Source organism: Cucurbita pepo, chromosome LG13, assembly GCF_002806865.2.
Source record: "Cucurbita pepo subsp. pepo cultivar mu-cu-16 chromosome LG13, ASM280686v2, whole genome shotgun sequence".
In the NCBI taxonomy this organism is placed as follows: domain Eukaryota; kingdom Viridiplantae; phylum Streptophyta; class Magnoliopsida; order Cucurbitales; family Cucurbitaceae; genus Cucurbita; species Cucurbita pepo.
In genome coordinates this window covers 6,244,456-6,262,653 of record NC_036650.1, presented here as the reverse complement: position 1 = coordinate 6,262,653, position 18,198 = coordinate 6,244,456, and the positions used below count along the sequence as shown (strand labels likewise).

Below are 18,198 nucleotides of genomic sequence, written 5' to 3'. Positions count from 1 at the left end.
TTTTCCAGAAAATGTGCGTGTAATTGTCATACTGAAATGGATTAAAATAAATTAATTAATTAATTAAAAGTGGGTGACAGATTTTTCTTACAAAAGAGACGGGAGATAATGGGATTTAATTTTATATAAAAAGACGAAAATCCTAAATTTCTAAACAAAATTTCAAATTTTTTTTTTTTTTTTTTTTTTTGTTTAATTTAAAATTTTACACGAAAAAGAACAACTTAGGAGATAATGGGGATTTCCTTATTAAAAATCCAGCTGAACTTCACTCCATACGGCTTCAACTTCTTAGCCCGCTCATCGGCTCGCTCCTGAAGCTTCCTAATCCTCGGCGCCAAGCCACACACGTAATCCTGAGCCTGTCGCCCCTCCGCCGTCAATCCCTCCACCTTCTCCAACGCCCATCGTTCCACCAGCACCTCCAGAATGTCTGCGTAGTCGTTAGCCGTGTAGATTCCAAGCCGCTGAGCAACGGCGGAGAAGTGGTCGAATAGCCTGGGGTCTTCCCCGTCGTACATGAGGTGAGCTGGCATTGTGATCTTCTTACGCATCATGTCTTCAATTGCCAGCATGGCACCAGAGGGGTCCACGTCGAGAAGCTTCTTCACGATTCTGGAATATGCGTTCTCGTGGCGCTTCTCGTCGGAGGCGATGGTGCCGCAGATTCGAGCCAGGACTGTATCGCCGTTGTCTTTGGCCAAACGGCCGGTGTTGCCGTGGGATACGAACGTGGCTCGCTCCTGAAATGACGTGTACACGAAACCCAAGTATGGGTTGTTCTCCGTTCCTGGGTCCTGTCCACGTGGGTCGTATTTACATGTCACCAATTATAGTAATATTAATTAAAAACCTTTTAACTTTTAAATTGTATTAAAAACATAAATTATAAAATTATTTAACTTCCAATTTTGGAAATTTTAAAAGTATTTTAATAACATTATTAAATTAAAATTTATTGGTCTTACCATGCCGGAGCTGATCAAATACTGGACAGTCCGCTCAACCATCTGCATATCGACCCGACCCGATAAATAGAGGTAGGTTCGGAGCAAGTCGCCATGGCGGTTCTCCTCGGCGGTCCAAGACCGGGTCCACTTGGCCCACGAGCTGCTGCTAGCCCCAGTCTCGTCCTTAACACCATCCAGCGTGTTAATCATGGTCTGATAAGTGGGCAATGCGTCCTCCGTAATCATATCCCCAACCAGAACCACGAAGTACTCGTCCGGCAGTTCCGCCGTCCGTTCCCGCAGAGCCCTAACTTGATCGACAAATTCGTCGTACGGCAGCGTCGAATCCGGCAAGAAATCCTGCGGCTGCCAGCACTGTTGCACCGGCTTCAGCAGCGGCAGTACATTCTCACTCGCCCAACCTTCCAACGACTTAAACAATTCGACCTTTTCCGGCGGCATTGAGTGCGTCTTCTGGCCCTTAATCAGATCCGGCGTCGCTATGGCAGAAATCGGCTGTAGCGATGGCCGAAAATTAACAGCGTACAGCGGCGACTTCAACCGAAAGTGAGCGAGATTCCGGCCAAATGAAATCGGAGAATGAGTTGGAAGGAGGTTCGAGGTTAGGGTATGCATGATGCCGTCTGTGCGTGAGAGTGCGATCTAAGTAGAAATCTTGGGCAATAGGGAGCACAGTGATGGACCAAATTTATAAGGGAAGTTCGGGGGGGGCAAATGGAAGGGTAATATGGTAATTTCGGGGATGTACAATCCGGTGGGTGCTGTGGTTTTCAGAAAGGCAGAGGAGAGATCCCATGGGTACACACACAGACCAGTGGCAAATAGAATTAAAGACACCTCATAATGCGTGGACAAAACCGTCTTTTCCTCTAAATTTAAATTTAATTTTAAAGAAAAATGTACCACGCGGCCAAGTGGTGAGATTGGTGAGAAACGTTCAAGAAACCGAATTATAATAACATTTTTTTAAAAAAAAATAAAATCCCCCAAAAAAAAAAGAAAAAAAAAGGGTTTCATTAGTCTTTGTTTGCTACACCCAACTACAATAATCAAATTGATTTTTGATCAATTTTTGAAGAGTTTCTTTAAAATTGACTATCCAAAAAGCAATTTTTATAAAATAAAATAAAATAAAATAATCTTCTCATGTCAAAATTAAAAAAGACAACGAAAGAACATAAATATTATAACTCATCCACTTTCAAATTTCTTCCTAATATGGTATACATATTTGACGTGTCGATCATGCATTAAACAGCAACTAGACAAAAACAATGCCTAAATGTAACAAGCGTCAAATTTAAACATGACAAAGCCAGCAGGGATGAAATAAGAAGCAGCAACATAAAGATGGAACTCATTTATAATTGTAGGGAAAAAACTGGCATGCACTAGACTAGTAGTATACAATATGATTGGATTCTCATTTATTAGCAATAAAATTATGGTTGAGCTAGTTTTGCAAGAATAACTAAATCCAAAATCTTAACATCAAGAGTGTCATCTACCTTCACAATTCCATCCGTGCCGTCTACGCCGATCAATTTGCCGGTGGCACCACGCAGTGCACCACCCATTATCTTGATCTTGTCTGACTTTCTAGGAACGATCACTTCTATTTCGCTGGAAGAGGCTGTTACCGTTTCGCCATTTCCACTTGATCCAAGACCTACCCTACACCCGCCATCCTGAGGAAACACAAAAACCCAAATCAGCACTACTTTTCATAATATTATACCCAATTCAGTTACGCATATGCCTTAACCTTGTGTTTCATTTGAATGTTACACTTTTTACATTACAAATAAATGAAGGATAAGGATGGTATGAAACCTGCCTTCTTAAGATTGAATGAATGGTATCGTTGACCATGAACTTATGAACTTTCTATGTGAAATTTACTCACCTGTAGAGTTTCCAAATCTGCCTTCTTAACCTTATCTTCTGTTTTTTATCTTTATATATATTTATATATACAAGACACACTTCAGTTATATCTCTCTTGATATCTTTCCCCTTGTATTTTTTCGTTCAGAAAACAATAATTTGGTAATAACGCTCTACATGTTCCATAAGAAGTCCAGCCACTACTACTCCTCAGAAACAAATATGTATAAATATAAAATTTGTAGTGGGCAAAGCTTTAGTAAACACGTACCGGAAGCACCTCACGGATTACTCCCATGACGAGCTCATCTCCTGACCTCCGGACATTGACTAATATGTCTGGCATGTACCATGGTCCTTCGGAATCACCACCTGCCATTTTAATTTATTTTTTGAAATCAGTAGTAGAGTAAAACAAACAAACATTTATGGGAGATGCCAATGGAAAATGGAACGAAACCCATTGCAAAAGGTTGAACTTCCAAGTTCGATACAATGTACCTAGGAAATAAATTTTATTCCAGGTCTCTCTAGATGAAACTCAGAATATTTCTTGAGGTAGTCAAATGTACCCTAATACAATTTTATCAAAAGGAAAGAAAATTGTATCGATGCAAGCTCATCCGGGTGCTCCACTCAATTTGTGCTTGGATTAACTTATAGTGGCACCCTTTTTATCAATATGCAACATGCGGTATAGCGAGTAATAATAAAGTTCAGGTGTTACTTCCTCTAAATGTTAAAGAAAAATACGAATTAATGGCAAATATAAATAATAGAGTCTATTGCAAACTCTACTTGTAGCAGATATTCTACGAATATTTTTTGTGAAGAACATCTTGTTTAAAATAAATATAGGGAAAACTCTATCAAGCTGCATGCTGAAAAGAGTAATACAAACCTATAACAGGAGACATCATATCCAGACCACCTGTGCCTGGTGTCATTGGCTGCCCACCAGGAGTACCAGGAAGATAGGAGGCTGGATTAGGTGTCATCGGCTGTCCACCAGGAGTTGAAGGCAAGTATGGGCTTGGAGCATTTGCTGAACACAAAGAGTAAGTAATATTAAGATAAGATATGTCTCTTGTGTGGAAAAGTTGAAATAAATACAAATGCACCAACCATAGGCTGAACCACCATCCCGGGGGGTACCAGCATCACTGTAACTGCCACCAGGAGTGTTGGCCCACCCAGAACCAGGAGTTGGAGCTTCGTATGTCCGTGAAGGAGGGCTTCCTGTCTGAGAGAGAACACATATTACTGACTCTAATGGTTAACAAGCCAGAATAATTAGTGGCATTTAGCAAGTCATTAAAGATCTAACCTGGTACTGTGGGCTACTTCCCCAAGTTGCAGGATTCCCTTCCTCCCAGTTATCCCTAGTTTAGAAAAATCAAAATTAGCAGCATCAATCATCAAAGATGATAGCAAAAAAAAAAAAACTTGAAAAAGAGGACTTCAATGGATAAGATGGCTCACTAAAGCACATGATGAAAAACGGAAGATACAGCATAACATATCAAGAAGCTCTAAAGTTATTGATATATGAGACAAATTTATCCCACAGCCAAAGGTGGTTACCACATCAAATGAGTTCCTAGAGCAGCAATATACAACACAAGCACCATCACAATTGCCTCCAGGGTAGGCCAGGTACAGGACTTCACTATTGCACTACTACCACTCACACCAAATAACTTGTCACTGTCAGAAGGCTACTGATGGTGAAAATGTATCGAATATGATTGCCTGCCTTCTGAAAGATGACAAACCACATCTTGTCCAACGTCTCTTTATTCTAGCTTCCCTAACCCATAGTTCATTGATGAGACTTAAGGAGAGAAAGAAAATAACTGTAGTAAGATTCCACACATCTTAATTCCACCACTTCAATGATTAATATGCATAATGTTCCATTTTCATTTTTCAAATAGTCATGTTTTTCATCAATCAGGTGTTGCCTTCTTCATACTTCTAGCCTTAGGGATTTAGTCAGGCCTCAGTCCTTAAAAAGAGCTACATCCCTTAGGAATACTATCGAAACACACATAAACACAGAATACAACAGAATCAGTCATAAAAGTGTTTTCTTATAAATAAAATGGCCAATATAAGAATTATAGAGAAAGAACGACCCAGCAAATATACAATAAAAAAAATTGTTTCAAAATTTCCAATGCAAGAGTGGCAAAAAAATAAAGTACAAATTATAAATCATCATAAGCTATAATATCAATATTTTCAAGCTTGTTCATAAAGCTATTTTCAGGGGCAGTTCGATGCATCTTTGAATTTAAATTTTTCTCAGTTTTAATTGTAAGACAATATAAGAAGAGTAAATTATAGATGAGATTTAAAATAACAATAATTTATTGAGCCTCTACAACACATACATTCTACAATGCTATCCATGTTATCTTAATTAATTTTTAAGTCCACTAGTCCATGAAATTTACCTTGACGGACTCATGGGTGCATAGGGATTCCATGCTCGATCTCGCATAGGTGTCCTCATGCCATCATGAATTGGTGTTGCTATAAAAACAGATAGTATAACATGAATAACCCTCATAAAGTATTATTGGGAAAAAAACAAGGCAATATAGAAAGAGAACTAACTTCCAATATCTCTCATTGGGGTCATGTATGGATGCAGGGGAGTACGAGAAGGATGCATGGGAGTTTCACTTCCCATACCATATCTAGATGATTCACTGGTACAAAGAAAACAGTAAAACCTTGAACTAACAAGAAACAAACAGACGAAAGTTATTATGGATTATATATATTATATTTACCGATGGGGGGTCGAAACAGCAACATTATCTGAGATAAAATTGCGGTCAACTGCAAATAAAACAAGTATTATGGAGTTAATGCCACACAATTCACTTCCATTTCAGACTTTTAAAATTTCCCAGATATCCTTCAAAAAAATTGTATACAAGTAATGCCACATATATCACACATATACTCTAGTATCTACCAAAATCTTTTAAAACATGCCTGTGACAACTTTCATTTGAGACTCAAGCTCTACTCGAACCATTTGGCCTTTTATTTCAACAACACGTCCACGGTAACCCTTATAAGGACCCAGCCGAACTTTTACTGTTGATCCAACCAACCCATCATGATGCCCTCTCCCACCTCTATGTCTTCCCCCACCTGAACAACAACTAAACAACTTAATAAAACATCAGAGAATAATCTTTTATCAGATAAAAGTCAAAAAACAATCATAAGGGGGACATAGATAAGAAACAGATCCACCACATACCATTATTGGGAGGGCCTCCTCTAGGAAATCTCTTAGGTGACTGAGGAAAACGAGGTGGGGTCCCAAGGCCAGCAAACCTAGAATATGACTTACCCTGCAGCAAAAACTACGTTCTAAGATACAACTGTCAACAAAAAGTGTGCTAGCATAATCCCGTATTAGTTCAAAACAATAACTTACATTTCTATTTCCATTAGTTCGGGATCCACCCACAACAACACAAGCCTGTGATTTAGCACATATAAAGCCTGCATGTTCCAAGTGATGGCGATCATAAACAAACAGAATTCCTCTGTATATGTGCTCCACTGGACCTTGTTTTCCCTGTAGTAGGAACAAAAGAAAAAAACCATTTTAAATTTTTTTTAATAAAGAATGTAGACATCTAAGGAAATAGAACACATGAAACAGAGATCTAACCTTACAAGGTCCTTCAAGAATCCTCACTACGTCTTTGGAGGAAATTGTGTTATTGAACCGATCTTGAACACTGATTTTCTTGTCAATCTTACTTTTTATTTCCCTTAACTTCACAATATCAACCTCAGGTCTATCAGGAATACCCTTAAGAACCTAGAGCAGAATCATATTGATGAGCTTACTGCTATAAAATGAAAAGAAAAAAAATAGCCTGCATAATTCAAAGCATGCTAACCTGGAAAGCCTCACTTTCTACACGGATAATTACGCCAAAGCTCATATTACTGCAAAAGTTATTGAGAATCTATGAATCCAACTCTTATATTTAAAAAATAAGAAAGAAAAAAACAATATTAACAACTACTTACTCCAATAACACAAGATCGTGAAGTTCATAATCCCCAATTCTAGTCACGCCAGTTGTTACCTCGGAGCTCTCAACAACATCATCAGCAAATACCCGAATCTGAAGATGATAGAGATTTGGGACATTTAACCACACTGTCAGTAAGATAACATTCAACAGTATGCAAGACCTATGATTCTAATAATACTTCCAAGAAAGTCAAACTCACATGTTCCTTGGTTGTATCAGATAATATAATAAGCACATGCTGGTCCACCTTTACAACCATACCAGTAGCCCCTTCCTGAGTGCCCGATACAACTTTTACATGATTCCCAGGCTCAAAGTACTTGCAAAGTTCTCTTTCATTCACCGCAAGTGTTTTCTATCCCATAAATAAGTAAATAAAATAAAACAAAACAAAAAGGAAGACACACAAGATATATGCTCAAACCTTTGAATAAATGACAAAATGGTTCAGCTGGTCAAACAAAAAAGAAGCAATTGAGTAGTTCTTACGGGAAGGCCCTTCATTTCTGGTCTGATGTGGACATTCTCTTCCTCTACTTTCTCAACCCATCCTTTCAAATTCTTGAGATCCCCCTTAACAACAATCACAGCATCACCTTTCATAAAGTGCCCTTTCTTTCGGTTCGCAAACAAAGTAGACAAACTAGCAATATCCCCATCTCCATTTTCTCCAGGCTTTCGAAATTTTTCAAGCTCGTCAAAAGTCGGCTTTATGTTTTGGGCATTTATCGACTTCATGGACATTGTTTTATACAAGAAACCATCCTTGAAAAACATGCCACCTATATTCTCAAAGTATTCTCCAGTAATGGGATCACGTCTGCGCTCCACACGGATATGCAACTCTCTGAATATGTCGAAGAGTAAGTTACTATGAACATTAAACAACAATTTCAAAAAATATATGGAGGCCAGGTTTCAATCAGAGAAACAGTGTGGACTACCTAGCTTCATCAATATTCATAAAGCGTGGTGGAGGAACAAATGCCTTCTTTTTAGGAACTTCTCTCCCTTCCTGAAAGAGAAGTGCTCAGTATCAAAAACAACATTCATTCTCAGATGTCAATGATCCCAGAAGAAGGAACTAATTATATACATGCATGCATAAATATATAAACGCATATTTACATATATACTAAAAGACGTGAAGACATGAAGAAAATGCTACCTACAAAACTTATTTCCAAGTTTACATATTAGTGATTGCAAACTGATGAAAACGAGAAAAATAAAGCCTAAAAGAATTCAATATGAGTCTAAAAACATTTGATGATCATGAGTTCAATACCAAAGACAATTAAAAAGTTCCCTTCAAAACATTACCAATTTAATTGCAAGAGCCTGTAGGTCTATCCGTGGAATCAGTTTCACAGTAACCCTCTGCCGCACATTATCAACATCCACCACCTGAAGAAAAGAGTGCTTAATGCGCCAAACAGAGTTCAGAGTGAATGAAATATCTTAACTTATTGAAAGTACCACAATTACCTTGGCAAGATCCCCCTTATATGTCCCAATCTTCAGCCTAACCCATGTATCTCTAGCAAGATCAATTGCTTTGCTTTCAACAGAGAGGACATCAGTCATTTCTTTAATTGGAACGAGTGTTATCTTTTGTGCGTACATGTTGCGTAGACCTTTACAAGCCTAAAACAATAGCAAAAGAAAATTTAAAGAGTTAATTTACTAGATAGAGGATTGAATTCAATCAATCACTGTAAGTCTACAAAAAGGATGCATGAATAACCAAAAAAATTTAAAGAGTTGATCGACTGCCGACATAATTGAATTCAGTTTATTCACTAAGAAAGCATAATATACCTCTCTAACATGGGCCTCTTTGTCGGCTTCAATATATATATAGTTCTTCAAATGGTCAAGAGCAACTGCAGATCTTATTTGCATTTCAGGCCCTCTATCAATGCATTTTTGCATTAGACAAACAGCAGCCTCCCGTTCTCGGCCAATCTAACAAACAAAAAGTTTCATATCACTAATCATGTACAACCATTCTCTAAGATTACTCCAGACGGAAGAAAAAAAAATCTTACAGAAGAAACTAAAAATAAATATGAAAACTTGAAGTGAGTATAATCATACCGCGCATCTAACCATCCACAATTTTGGATCCCTTACAGAAGGTAAAAGAGCTTGCTGCTCCACTTCTGTGGTCTCCTCGTCATATTCCATATGATTTGACCTTGCATATCTCGCTTGAATCCTTCTTTCAAGTGCTTCAACATCCTCCTGTTCATCCTCCCGTGGTAGCAATGGGCGGCGATGCATCCTTCTATTTTCATCTTCATCGGGTATATCAGCTCCATTATCAACAATAAAATCTGCATTATTGATTTGGATAGCCCCATACATAAAGATTGTTAAAAACAAAAAGTATGGCCCCAAAAGTTTTAGGGGAAACAACAAATTCACAGGTATATGGTATTTACTATATAGTTCCAAATCTATTCAAGGCCATAGGGGCAACAACTAGCTGCCACCATTTTCCATTACTTTGTGCTATTAAAAAATCAAGTTGGTAAGTGGCAAGTGAAAACTAACACAAAGTTGACTGAAAACCTTTTTCTGGGAAGAAAAAACAGTTCCATGGAGAAAAATGAAAGAATATATGAGCGTGTACAAAAGAAAAAACAAGTCAAAAGCTGTCAACTACCTACCAGAACAGGCTCCATAAAAAACTGAAACTTTCATACTTCAATTTCAAATAGATTATGGGGTTGGAATTGGGGAGAGCGATTGTGCTGTGGCAAGAATGAATTTTCTTGGTTTTCGTTTTCGATAAAACTTTCATACTTCAATTTCTAATAGACTATGGGGTTTGGTTTCCTTTCATAAGTTTTATTGTCTTCAAGTATTATAATATATATATATATATATTTAAATGTTCGTAATATCATAAAACTTATAATACACGATAAACTAAATTTAAATTTCTGTACACGTCGGAATCACGAGTTAAAACCCCTTCTTCTACCGATTAAAGTCTCTATCATGAAAAATGTTATCAAGATTTAACTGGGTTTTTTTTATGTATGTACACTATAAATTGATGAGGACTTTAATATGTTCATAAGCTACAAAGCAATCATTACATAGTAAAAACTGAAACTTCATTTTGATGAGATTCTTTGTGACTAAATTGTTACCAATTTGAAAGTACGATTTGGTCTCAGGTGAGGAAGCTTGGGAGGAGGCAAGGTTTAAAGTCTCCTTTTGGGCATTGGTTAATCAGTTCTTTGGTAATCCGGGGTTGACTTCGTTGGATTGGAAAGGATAGTTCCTCAAATTGAGAGGAAGATGAGAGATTCTTTCTTTTTTTTTTTTTTTTTTTTTTTTTTTTTTTTTNGGAAGGAAATTAACATTCCAAGCCCTAAGGGTGTGAAGACCAGGAATTGGCAACTTGAGGAGGAAAATTGAAATGATGCAAGAAAATTCCCGCAAGAACCTCATGAATTGTGGCATAAGGAGGTGACTAGCACTTATGGGAAGGGTGAGAATGGTAATACTGCAAATAAAAGGCAATGTGGCGCTGCAAGAAATTCTTAATGGAACATTTAAAAAAGTTGTTCATATACAAAAACTTGAGGTCATTGGTGTTGGTACTGATTGGAGGACTCCTTTTAAGGAATGATACTTGTGCAGGTAAACTCCAATCCACTATTATTATAACTAGTAGTGGTATTTCAAAGCAACTGAACACAAAAACGTTCAATCTTCAAAACTTGGAAGAAGACTTTGCTGAATGTTCGCTGGAGATTGTGAAGTCCAAAAAACGGGAATGCTTTTTTGCAAATCACATTATCATGGAGTCTTTCTCGTCCCATGCAGTGACGGGATAGCATTAACATATCAAACATAAGTTGGCAACCTAACCCATAAGAACAACTTGTTGTGTCCTTTGTACGAAGGTAGATGAGGGATAAACTAATCAGCTCGTGCCTTTATTTCATGCTTCCTATAGAAGATGAAAGGAACTTCTCTTTATAACGTTTGGTTGCTCATGAGTGTTCGATAAATGCTCCAAGGACAGGATGTTACAATTACTTTGTAGTGTGGAGCTCTAAAGCAACACTAAGCTTTTATGGATTAATGCCACTTAAAAAAAGAAATCTACATGGTGGGCAGAAAGAATGGATGATACTAAATTTCAATTCTCCCATTGGTTTGCGTTTTCCTTGTCAGCACATTTCATAACTCCTGTCCTGTTGAAATTGATTTATATCGCCGGTGTCTTTTTTGTAAACTCTCACAGAGAGGTTCACTTTGTATTCTCGTATTGTATACTGTAGATTTTACGAAAGGTGAATTATCTTTCTGTGCACCTGAAGGGAGTATAAGTTTTATGGTATTTCTCGTTTCTTAAATAACAATTAGGAGTTCGTTTCTTGATAGAAACACAAAATAAGAATGGCTTACAGCCATTCCACTTTCACCAAATTACAGAAACATAATCAGTCACAAACATCGTATATCAAAATTTATTCAAACAACCAAACCTCGAGGCCTAACTTACATGTCAGAAACTAATACCGGAAGACTAGACAATCTCTGAGACTCGCAATTCAAAATCCTAACTAGCCACCCTAATTCTCTATTTCAATTGGATTGCCTGAATGTGCATATACGGAAATCCCCAATACGGGGGAAAAAAAAAACTTCGATTACCAACCATTTTAACCAATAAATTGAATATATACCAAGAAAATCGCAAAAGAAAAACCCTAATCGCACTCTAATTTATCGATAATCCAGTTAACAGAGCCAATTATGCAAAACATACCGTCCTCTCCATCGTCGTCCTCTTCATCGTCATCGCTATCGACCTCCGCCTCAATATCCAAAAACTGAGAACCGCTAGGCCTCTTGGCACGCCGCCGCCGACCACCGCCACCAAAATCTTCATCATCGTCATCCTCTTCTTCCTCCTCCTCGTCCTCATCCTCCTCCGCAGCGTCATCTATAAAATTTGATCTCCGCCGCTTCCTACTCGAACGATCTTCCTCTTCATCCTCGTCATCCAGAGGCTGTTCCATCTCCTCCTCATACTCTTCCTCATCGGCGTCAATGTCGTCGTCATCGTCGTCATCCCTGCGACGAGGCATGTCTAGAACCGAAATTCGGAAGTTCAACTATGCCCTAAGCCAAGATACTCGAACAAGAAAAATGGTGTGAACTTGGGAACGTTAATAATTTTAGTATTTTTAACGTTTTAAGCCCACCGGCGTATCCGTCTACTTCTACTCGTCGTAGCAAAATCAATTTAAATTAATATAAATAAAAATTATTTAAAATAAATACTCCAAAATCGATTTTAATTACTAAATAATTGAGTTTATTTATTATAATTTGTCTAAATTTTTTATAATATTTTCAAAATATTCATTCTTTCTATTAAACTTTAAATTTCATCCACTTTTAAAATAAATTTTATTTCAATCATAAAATTGTTTTATATTAAATTTTAAAAATAAAATTAAAATAAATGAACAACGTCAATAATATTTTAAATATCAATTTTAAAATAGGTTTCATAACTCAATTTAACCGGTAATTTTTAAAAAATCTAACCATCCAATTCAACCCCACCCTAATTTTAGATTCGGTATTTAGCCAGGTTGGTCACCAACTCGACTAACTTGGATTTTAAGGTTGATAAAAATAAAAATAAAAAATCTCGGACCCAGCTCATGTATACTTCTAATATAAACGTTCATAAATGTTGTATCCTAATAATGTATTAGATCAAGTATATATATCAAGTGCATCGATGTTATTGTTTAGGACATGTGTTCGTTCAGGCATACTCAAAATTGATAGCTAATTTTGCAAATCTCTATTAATTTTTTCTTACTTAGCTCACGTTATGGATATATGAATACCCACCGAAAATTGAATGTATTAAAATGAAGCCGTAACATAATATTTTAATGATGTGAATATAAAAGAAAGTTTGTTTCAAAACAATTTCGGTTGGAATACGTGACATTTATGAACTATAAGTAACGAATGGTCGAGATTGATATCGTTGAGTTAGTACAACTCGAGAAGAAGATAGGCAGCCCAGTGTCATAGTCATGCTCGTCCAAGGCATGTTACCCATGGTCGCATGCCCATGACAAACCCAACCCTTCGTGTCTTCCCATATTCTAATGTTTTACTTTTGTATTTCTAGGAAGTATGACGTTTTAGAAATATCATGTTTAGGCTTGTCAGACATGAAATGCCTCAGAATTAACTATAGCGGATACGACTAGTTGTCAACTTCTCCCTACCCAAGGTTATATACTGTGAGCGGTTGTTATTTATGTTTTGCTTGCTTATATAACGCCTCTTTTAAAAATCTCTCTCTGTTCTCGTTTTCTAAAATCTTATCTTAAAACCGAGACCAGAGGCTCGAGCATACATTGTTTGGCTGTAGGCGACGCAAGAACGAATTGGCTTAGCTCACTTGTCGTTGGAAAGTGAGTGTCGCATAATCGCAAGTTCGCTGCCATTAAAAGTGCGATTGTGACAAGATTAGTTCGCCTTTTTTCAAGGGAAATGTCTCCATCCCTACGGCAGTTTTGGCAAATAATGTGTCTTGAGTCGAGAACTCGATCCCCGAAAAAGGAAGCGGTCTCCTTCCTCGCCCGATAGTAGAGGGTCGATTTTCGATTGTTGAATTGATTCTTCTAATGGGTTTAGATTTGTTCCTATAAACAATACCTAATCAAAATTTTGAGATGGTTTTGGGTTTAATTTTGAAGATTTGAGGATATAATTGAGGTTTTTTTTTTTTTTTTTTTTTTTTTTTTNCTTCAAAATTGATGAACTTCCGTCGCCATTAGAGGGGAGAGACCGTGAGAGTGAGGAAGACGAAGAATGGGAAGCGTGAACAACAAAGGGAGACAATTCGGAATTCACCATAATCCGCCGCTCTGCACTCGGTCGCATCAGATCGGCGCGTTGCTTCTAGTCTGCACCACCTTCTTCCTTACCCGTGCGGTCGATCGATTGCTCGCCCCATCCGCCGTTAAATCGTCCAATGGATTCTCTCAATCACACTACGCCGTTGAATCAAACGACGATGGATCCGTTTCGTGGCCGGACAGAGGGTACGGTTCCCATCTATCTCTCAAGATTTATGTCTACGACGAGAGCGAAATTCAGGGGCTCAAAGCTTTGATGTATGGGAGGGATGGGAAGATCACGGCTTCTGCTTGTTTAAAAGGCCAATGGGGCACTCAGGTATGCTTGCTTTGTAATTGTATTATCGACTTTTCTTGTTTCCATTTCTGAAATTGTGTTGTTCTCATTACTTTTTGTTTAGCGGCTGCTTACAATTACACTTCGTAAACTCGACCACGTTCATTCCATAAATGCGTACGTGCTTGATTTTGATTTGATTTTTCATGCTTCTGAACACAGCAGAAGCTTGAGATTTGTCTATTACTTGTGGAAGTTATCTCTTTATCATTTCGGTGTAATGCTTTGTTTGGCTTCTGATTGGGGAGATGCACAGATTGCAAAATCTACCCTGAACTGTGTACAAACTCTCAATTGGACATATTACCTTGAACATTAAGGATTATTGCAAGATTCTTAAGATTTTCTGGTCCAATGTCGTCCTGTTAATCCATTCAAACTATGAAAAGAGGTGAATCGAATTGTTTTTTCAGATTGAATGAGAGAATCCATCGAGGGTTGGAATTAGATTGATTGCCCTTTATAGGTTCCTCTTTGGGCTTCTAAAATTGTTTAACCTCCTAATTTTCAGATGTCTGGAGGCTTCAACTAGTCACCGTTTCTCCTCTTAATTTTTGTTCAATACCAACACCTTCTATAGAGCTTCTCATTGACAATACGATTGGTTGCAGGTGAAAATTCACAGATTGCTTCAACAATCGAGATTTCGAACAAGAAAGAAAGAAGAAGCAGATTTTTTCTTTGTGCCAGCTTATGTTAAATGTGTTAGGATGCTTGGTGGTCTCAACGACAAGGAGATTAACGAGGCGTATATACAGGTGCAGTCCCCTCTTATTCTTGCTTGATATCGCGAGGTATAGGCTAAAACAATTATATTATCATAACAACGTTTCGTGTTCTTCTGGGTATAGAAAAGACTAATCACATGAACTTTCCCACCTTTTAGGTTATAAGTCAAATGCCATATTTCAGGCTCTCAGGGGGTCGTGACCACATGTTTGTTTTCCCAAGGTATAATAAGGTTTCTATTCTTGTAGTTTCTGTTCAGTTTTGATGGTCTGTTCAAATTTCTCATTGAACAAGCGTAGGATAATCTTAGGTTATCCCTCCAACTTTCATTACTTAATACTCTCCCAATTGCAGTGGTGCAGGAGCTCACTTGTTTAAATCTTGGGCGACTTACATAAATCGTTCCATAATTCTTACTCCGGAGGTACATAAGATATCGTTGTGCTGCAGACACTGATTTTTTACCAGATGCATTATGAACTTAACATTGCATAATTGTTCCTCAGTTCCTATTTGGGCAAGACAAAGTTGAAAGTTTTTTGGCCAATAAACTAATTATATTTGTGGTACCGCTGCGCTAACAATGTCAACGCTCTAGTTTGTTCGCCTTTCTTGACTCGTCTTGTAATTTCTTTAGAATTATAACAATAAAATCTTTTTTCTGTGTTACACGCACAGGGGGATCGGACAGATAAAAAAGACACGAGTGCTTTCAATACATGGAAAGATATCATAATTCCTGGCAATGTTGATGATGGGATGACTTCCCATGGAGCTAAAATAGTCCAGCCTTTGCCTTTATCTAAAAGGAAGTACTTGGCAAATTATTTAGGACGCGATCAAGGAAAAGTCGGTCGTCTCAAGTTGATTGAACTTGCAAAACAATTTGCTGATAAGGTATGCTGTTTTCTTTAGCCTCTGCCATTCTCTGAATGAAGCCTACAAATATGGTGATAAGAAAACTTCTATTTCTTGTCATCTAATATTGAGAAACATATATATAAGAAATGGATATGATATCCCAAACAGTTGGAATCTCCAGTTTTGAAGTTCAGTGGTCCTGACAAATTGGGAAAGTTGGAGTATTTCGAGCACCTGCGAAACGCTAGGTTCTGTCTTGCTCCTCGTGGAGAGTCATCTTGGACACTTCGTTTTTACGAGTCATTTTTCGTGGTATGTATGTCTCTCCACACTCGGATTAAGCTACAAAAGGGTTCGGTAATCAGGATAATTATCATTCTCTGTTCTCACAGGAGTGTGTACCAGTTTTACTATCGGATCAGGTTGAATTGCCTTTCCAGAATGTAATTGACTACTCCCAGATCTCAATAAAATGGCCATCAAGCGAAATAGGCCCTCAACTGTTGGAGTACCTGGAGTCAATTCCAGGTCAATTCACTCACCAGTTATATCTAGGCCCACATGAGATTGCCTTAAAACTTTGATCTCTCTCTTTTGCTCTTGCAGATGCAGCCATAGACAAGATGATAGCACGAGGCAGACGAGTTCGGTGCCTATGGGTTTACGCCGCAGATTCAGAACCATGCTCTACCATGCAAGGAATTCTATGGGAACTTCAGAGAAAAGTCAGGCAGTTTCACCAGTCAACTGAAACATTTTGGTTGCACAATGGATCTTTGGTAAATAGACAATTGGTTGAATTCTCAAATTGGAGGCCCCCTATGCCCTTGCCTTAACATTACATAACACTCTATACATGCCTTTGTTCTTTTTGCCCATTACCATTGTCTGAAAGTTTGTATTTCATATGTTAGATTGTAAAGAGATGCTCTATAACGTTCAGAGAAAGCTTATATTGCAAGATGAATAGTTAATGTAATTCGACACATGTTCGTAGCAGTTCGATAATTACCGAATAGTGAGTCGAGGCATAATTGATATATTATTAGCTTAACGAGTCTTCGAGTAAAGGTATATTACGAATTGCCTAACTTCGACTCTTATCACGAAACCTTCCATTTTAAAAGTCTCTAGCTCAGAAGTATCTTGGAAATGAGGACATCCTACGCCAACCCATTTGCATAGGCATTACTATATTCTCCAATCAAACCTTGAAGAGAAGAAAAACTGGCATATTATCTCGTGACATTCTGTTCCCCTGTTCATGTATCAGAGCAGACAAGACCCAAAAACAGAGCAGACAAGACCAAAAAACAGAGCATTCCGACAAGACAAGCAGAGATCATAACTCAATATCAAGCCTTTTCTGCCTAAGAACCCGTGCCATTATGGATATTTTTCAATCTAAATCTTTCCCCTGGAATTCAAACGCAGCCACCCAATTCCTGTAGCTTTTTCATCCTGTCCTGGAACAAGATTCGAAAACAGAGCACCGCGATTTATAAGTATACAAAAAAACAGAGACGGTTCCTTTCAATTGTCTTTTACTGCAAACCAACCCATTTGGAAAGGTTTAGAACTAAAAGAAGGCGTTGGGGAATTGAGTTGAAGACACCGAAAGTGGATATCATCATGGAGAAGGCCAATTTGTTGTTCTCTGCTATCAATAATTTTGGGAATTTGTTCATTAATTGTAGGCATGTGTGGTTTCCTTTTCCATAAGAAACCTCGAAAGAAAATTAATAACACTGTCTTCATTATTTGGGGCTGCTGTTCTTCAATTAATGCATACTTAACCTGTCTCTTAGGTCACTCACCTTTGATTAATGGCTCTCGATGAAGCTAATGGAGGGAATGTTATAAATACTGATTAAATGGAAATGGATATCATCTACAACATATACTTGGGTTGATATGATTTGATGTTAAGAAGCTCAGAGATTATTCGGTCACTATTGCATTAGATAAAGTCCACCTCTACCGATAGCTCAGCCTGTTATCCCTAGAGGAACTTTTATCTGTTGAGCAACAATCCTTTCACTCGACACTGTCAGATCATTAAGACGTGGGTCTTGCAATCAAGCTCCCGACCAATCTCCATCTGGCCCGAAGAAACCTTTGCATGTGTAACGATCCCGATCCACTGCTAGCAGATATTGTCTTCTTTGGCCTTTCTCTTTCGAGCTTCCCCTCAAAGCTTAAAACGCGTCGGCTAGGGGAAAGTTTCCACACACCCGTATAAATGGTGGTTTGTTCTCCTCCCCAACCAATGTGAGACATCACAATCCACCCCCCTTTGAGGCCCAGAGTCCTCGCTGACACTCTTTCTTTCCTCTAATCGACGTGGGACCGCCTCCAAATCCACCCCCTTTGGAGTCCAACATCCTTACTAGCACACCGCCTCGTAT

At 38.0% G+C, this 18,198-nt stretch overlaps 3 protein-coding genes across 5 annotated transcripts; 1 reads left to right on the top strand and 2 right to left on the bottom strand.

Annotated features, from left to right (window-relative positions):
- Positions 1–190: 190 nt before the first annotated feature.
- LOC111808763 (stearoyl-[acyl-carrier-protein] 9-desaturase 6, chloroplastic) lies at positions 191–1,652 on the bottom strand. Its single transcript, XM_023694927.1, has 2 exons — positions 969–1,652; positions 191–797 (listed from the first exon to the last, which is right to left on the bottom strand). Exons 1-2 carry the CDS (start codon positions 1,584–1,586, stop codon positions 225–227), a joined length of 1,191 nt encoding a protein of 396 aa, XP_023550695.1. The 5' UTR covers positions 1,587–1,652; the 3' UTR covers positions 191–224.
- A 655-nt stretch (positions 1,653–2,307) lies between these two features.
- On the bottom strand, positions 2,308–12,143 carry LOC111808758 (putative transcription elongation factor SPT5 homolog 1). Of its 3 annotated transcripts, XM_023694918.1 has the most exons (22): positions 11,736–12,143; positions 9,038–9,276; positions 8,759–8,905; positions 8,426–8,584; positions 8,261–8,344; positions 7,882–7,952; positions 7,427–7,784; positions 7,137–7,292; positions 6,930–7,027; positions 6,797–6,845; positions 6,562–6,714; positions 6,322–6,465; positions 6,142–6,235; positions 5,868–6,029; positions 5,660–5,708; positions 5,481–5,575; positions 5,318–5,396; positions 4,186–4,240; positions 3,984–4,101; positions 3,760–3,903; positions 3,130–3,230; positions 2,308–2,659 (listed from the first exon to the last, which is right to left on the bottom strand). In XM_023694918.1, exons 1-22 carry the CDS (start codon positions 12,055–12,057, stop codon positions 2,414–2,416), a joined length of 3,123 nt encoding a protein of 1,040 aa, XP_023550686.1. In that variant the 5' UTR covers positions 12,058–12,143; the 3' UTR covers positions 2,308–2,413. The 3 variants fall into 3 exon arrangements, 2 of the variants coding, with proteins under 2 accessions (XP_023550686.1, XP_023550687.1); XR_002817127.1 differs by lacking the exon at positions 2,308–2,659 and having other exon boundaries at positions 3,984–4,097; XM_023694919.1 differs by lacking the exons at positions 2,308–2,659; positions 3,130–3,230; positions 3,760–3,903; positions 3,984–4,101; positions 4,186–4,240 and adding an exon at positions 4,449–4,692.
- A 1,613-nt stretch (positions 12,144–13,756) lies between these two features.
- LOC111808036 (probable glucuronosyltransferase Os04g0398600) lies at positions 13,757–16,789 on the top strand. The gene is made up of 8 exons (XM_023693809.1): positions 13,757–14,182; positions 14,812–14,958; positions 15,087–15,151; positions 15,284–15,353; positions 15,608–15,826; positions 15,959–16,102; positions 16,183–16,318; positions 16,397–16,789. Exons 1-8 carry the CDS (start codon positions 13,817–13,819, stop codon positions 16,624–16,626), a joined length of 1,377 nt encoding a protein of 458 aa, XP_023549577.1. The 5' UTR covers positions 13,757–13,816; the 3' UTR covers positions 16,627–16,789.
- Positions 16,790–18,198: the final 1,409 nt, after the last annotated feature.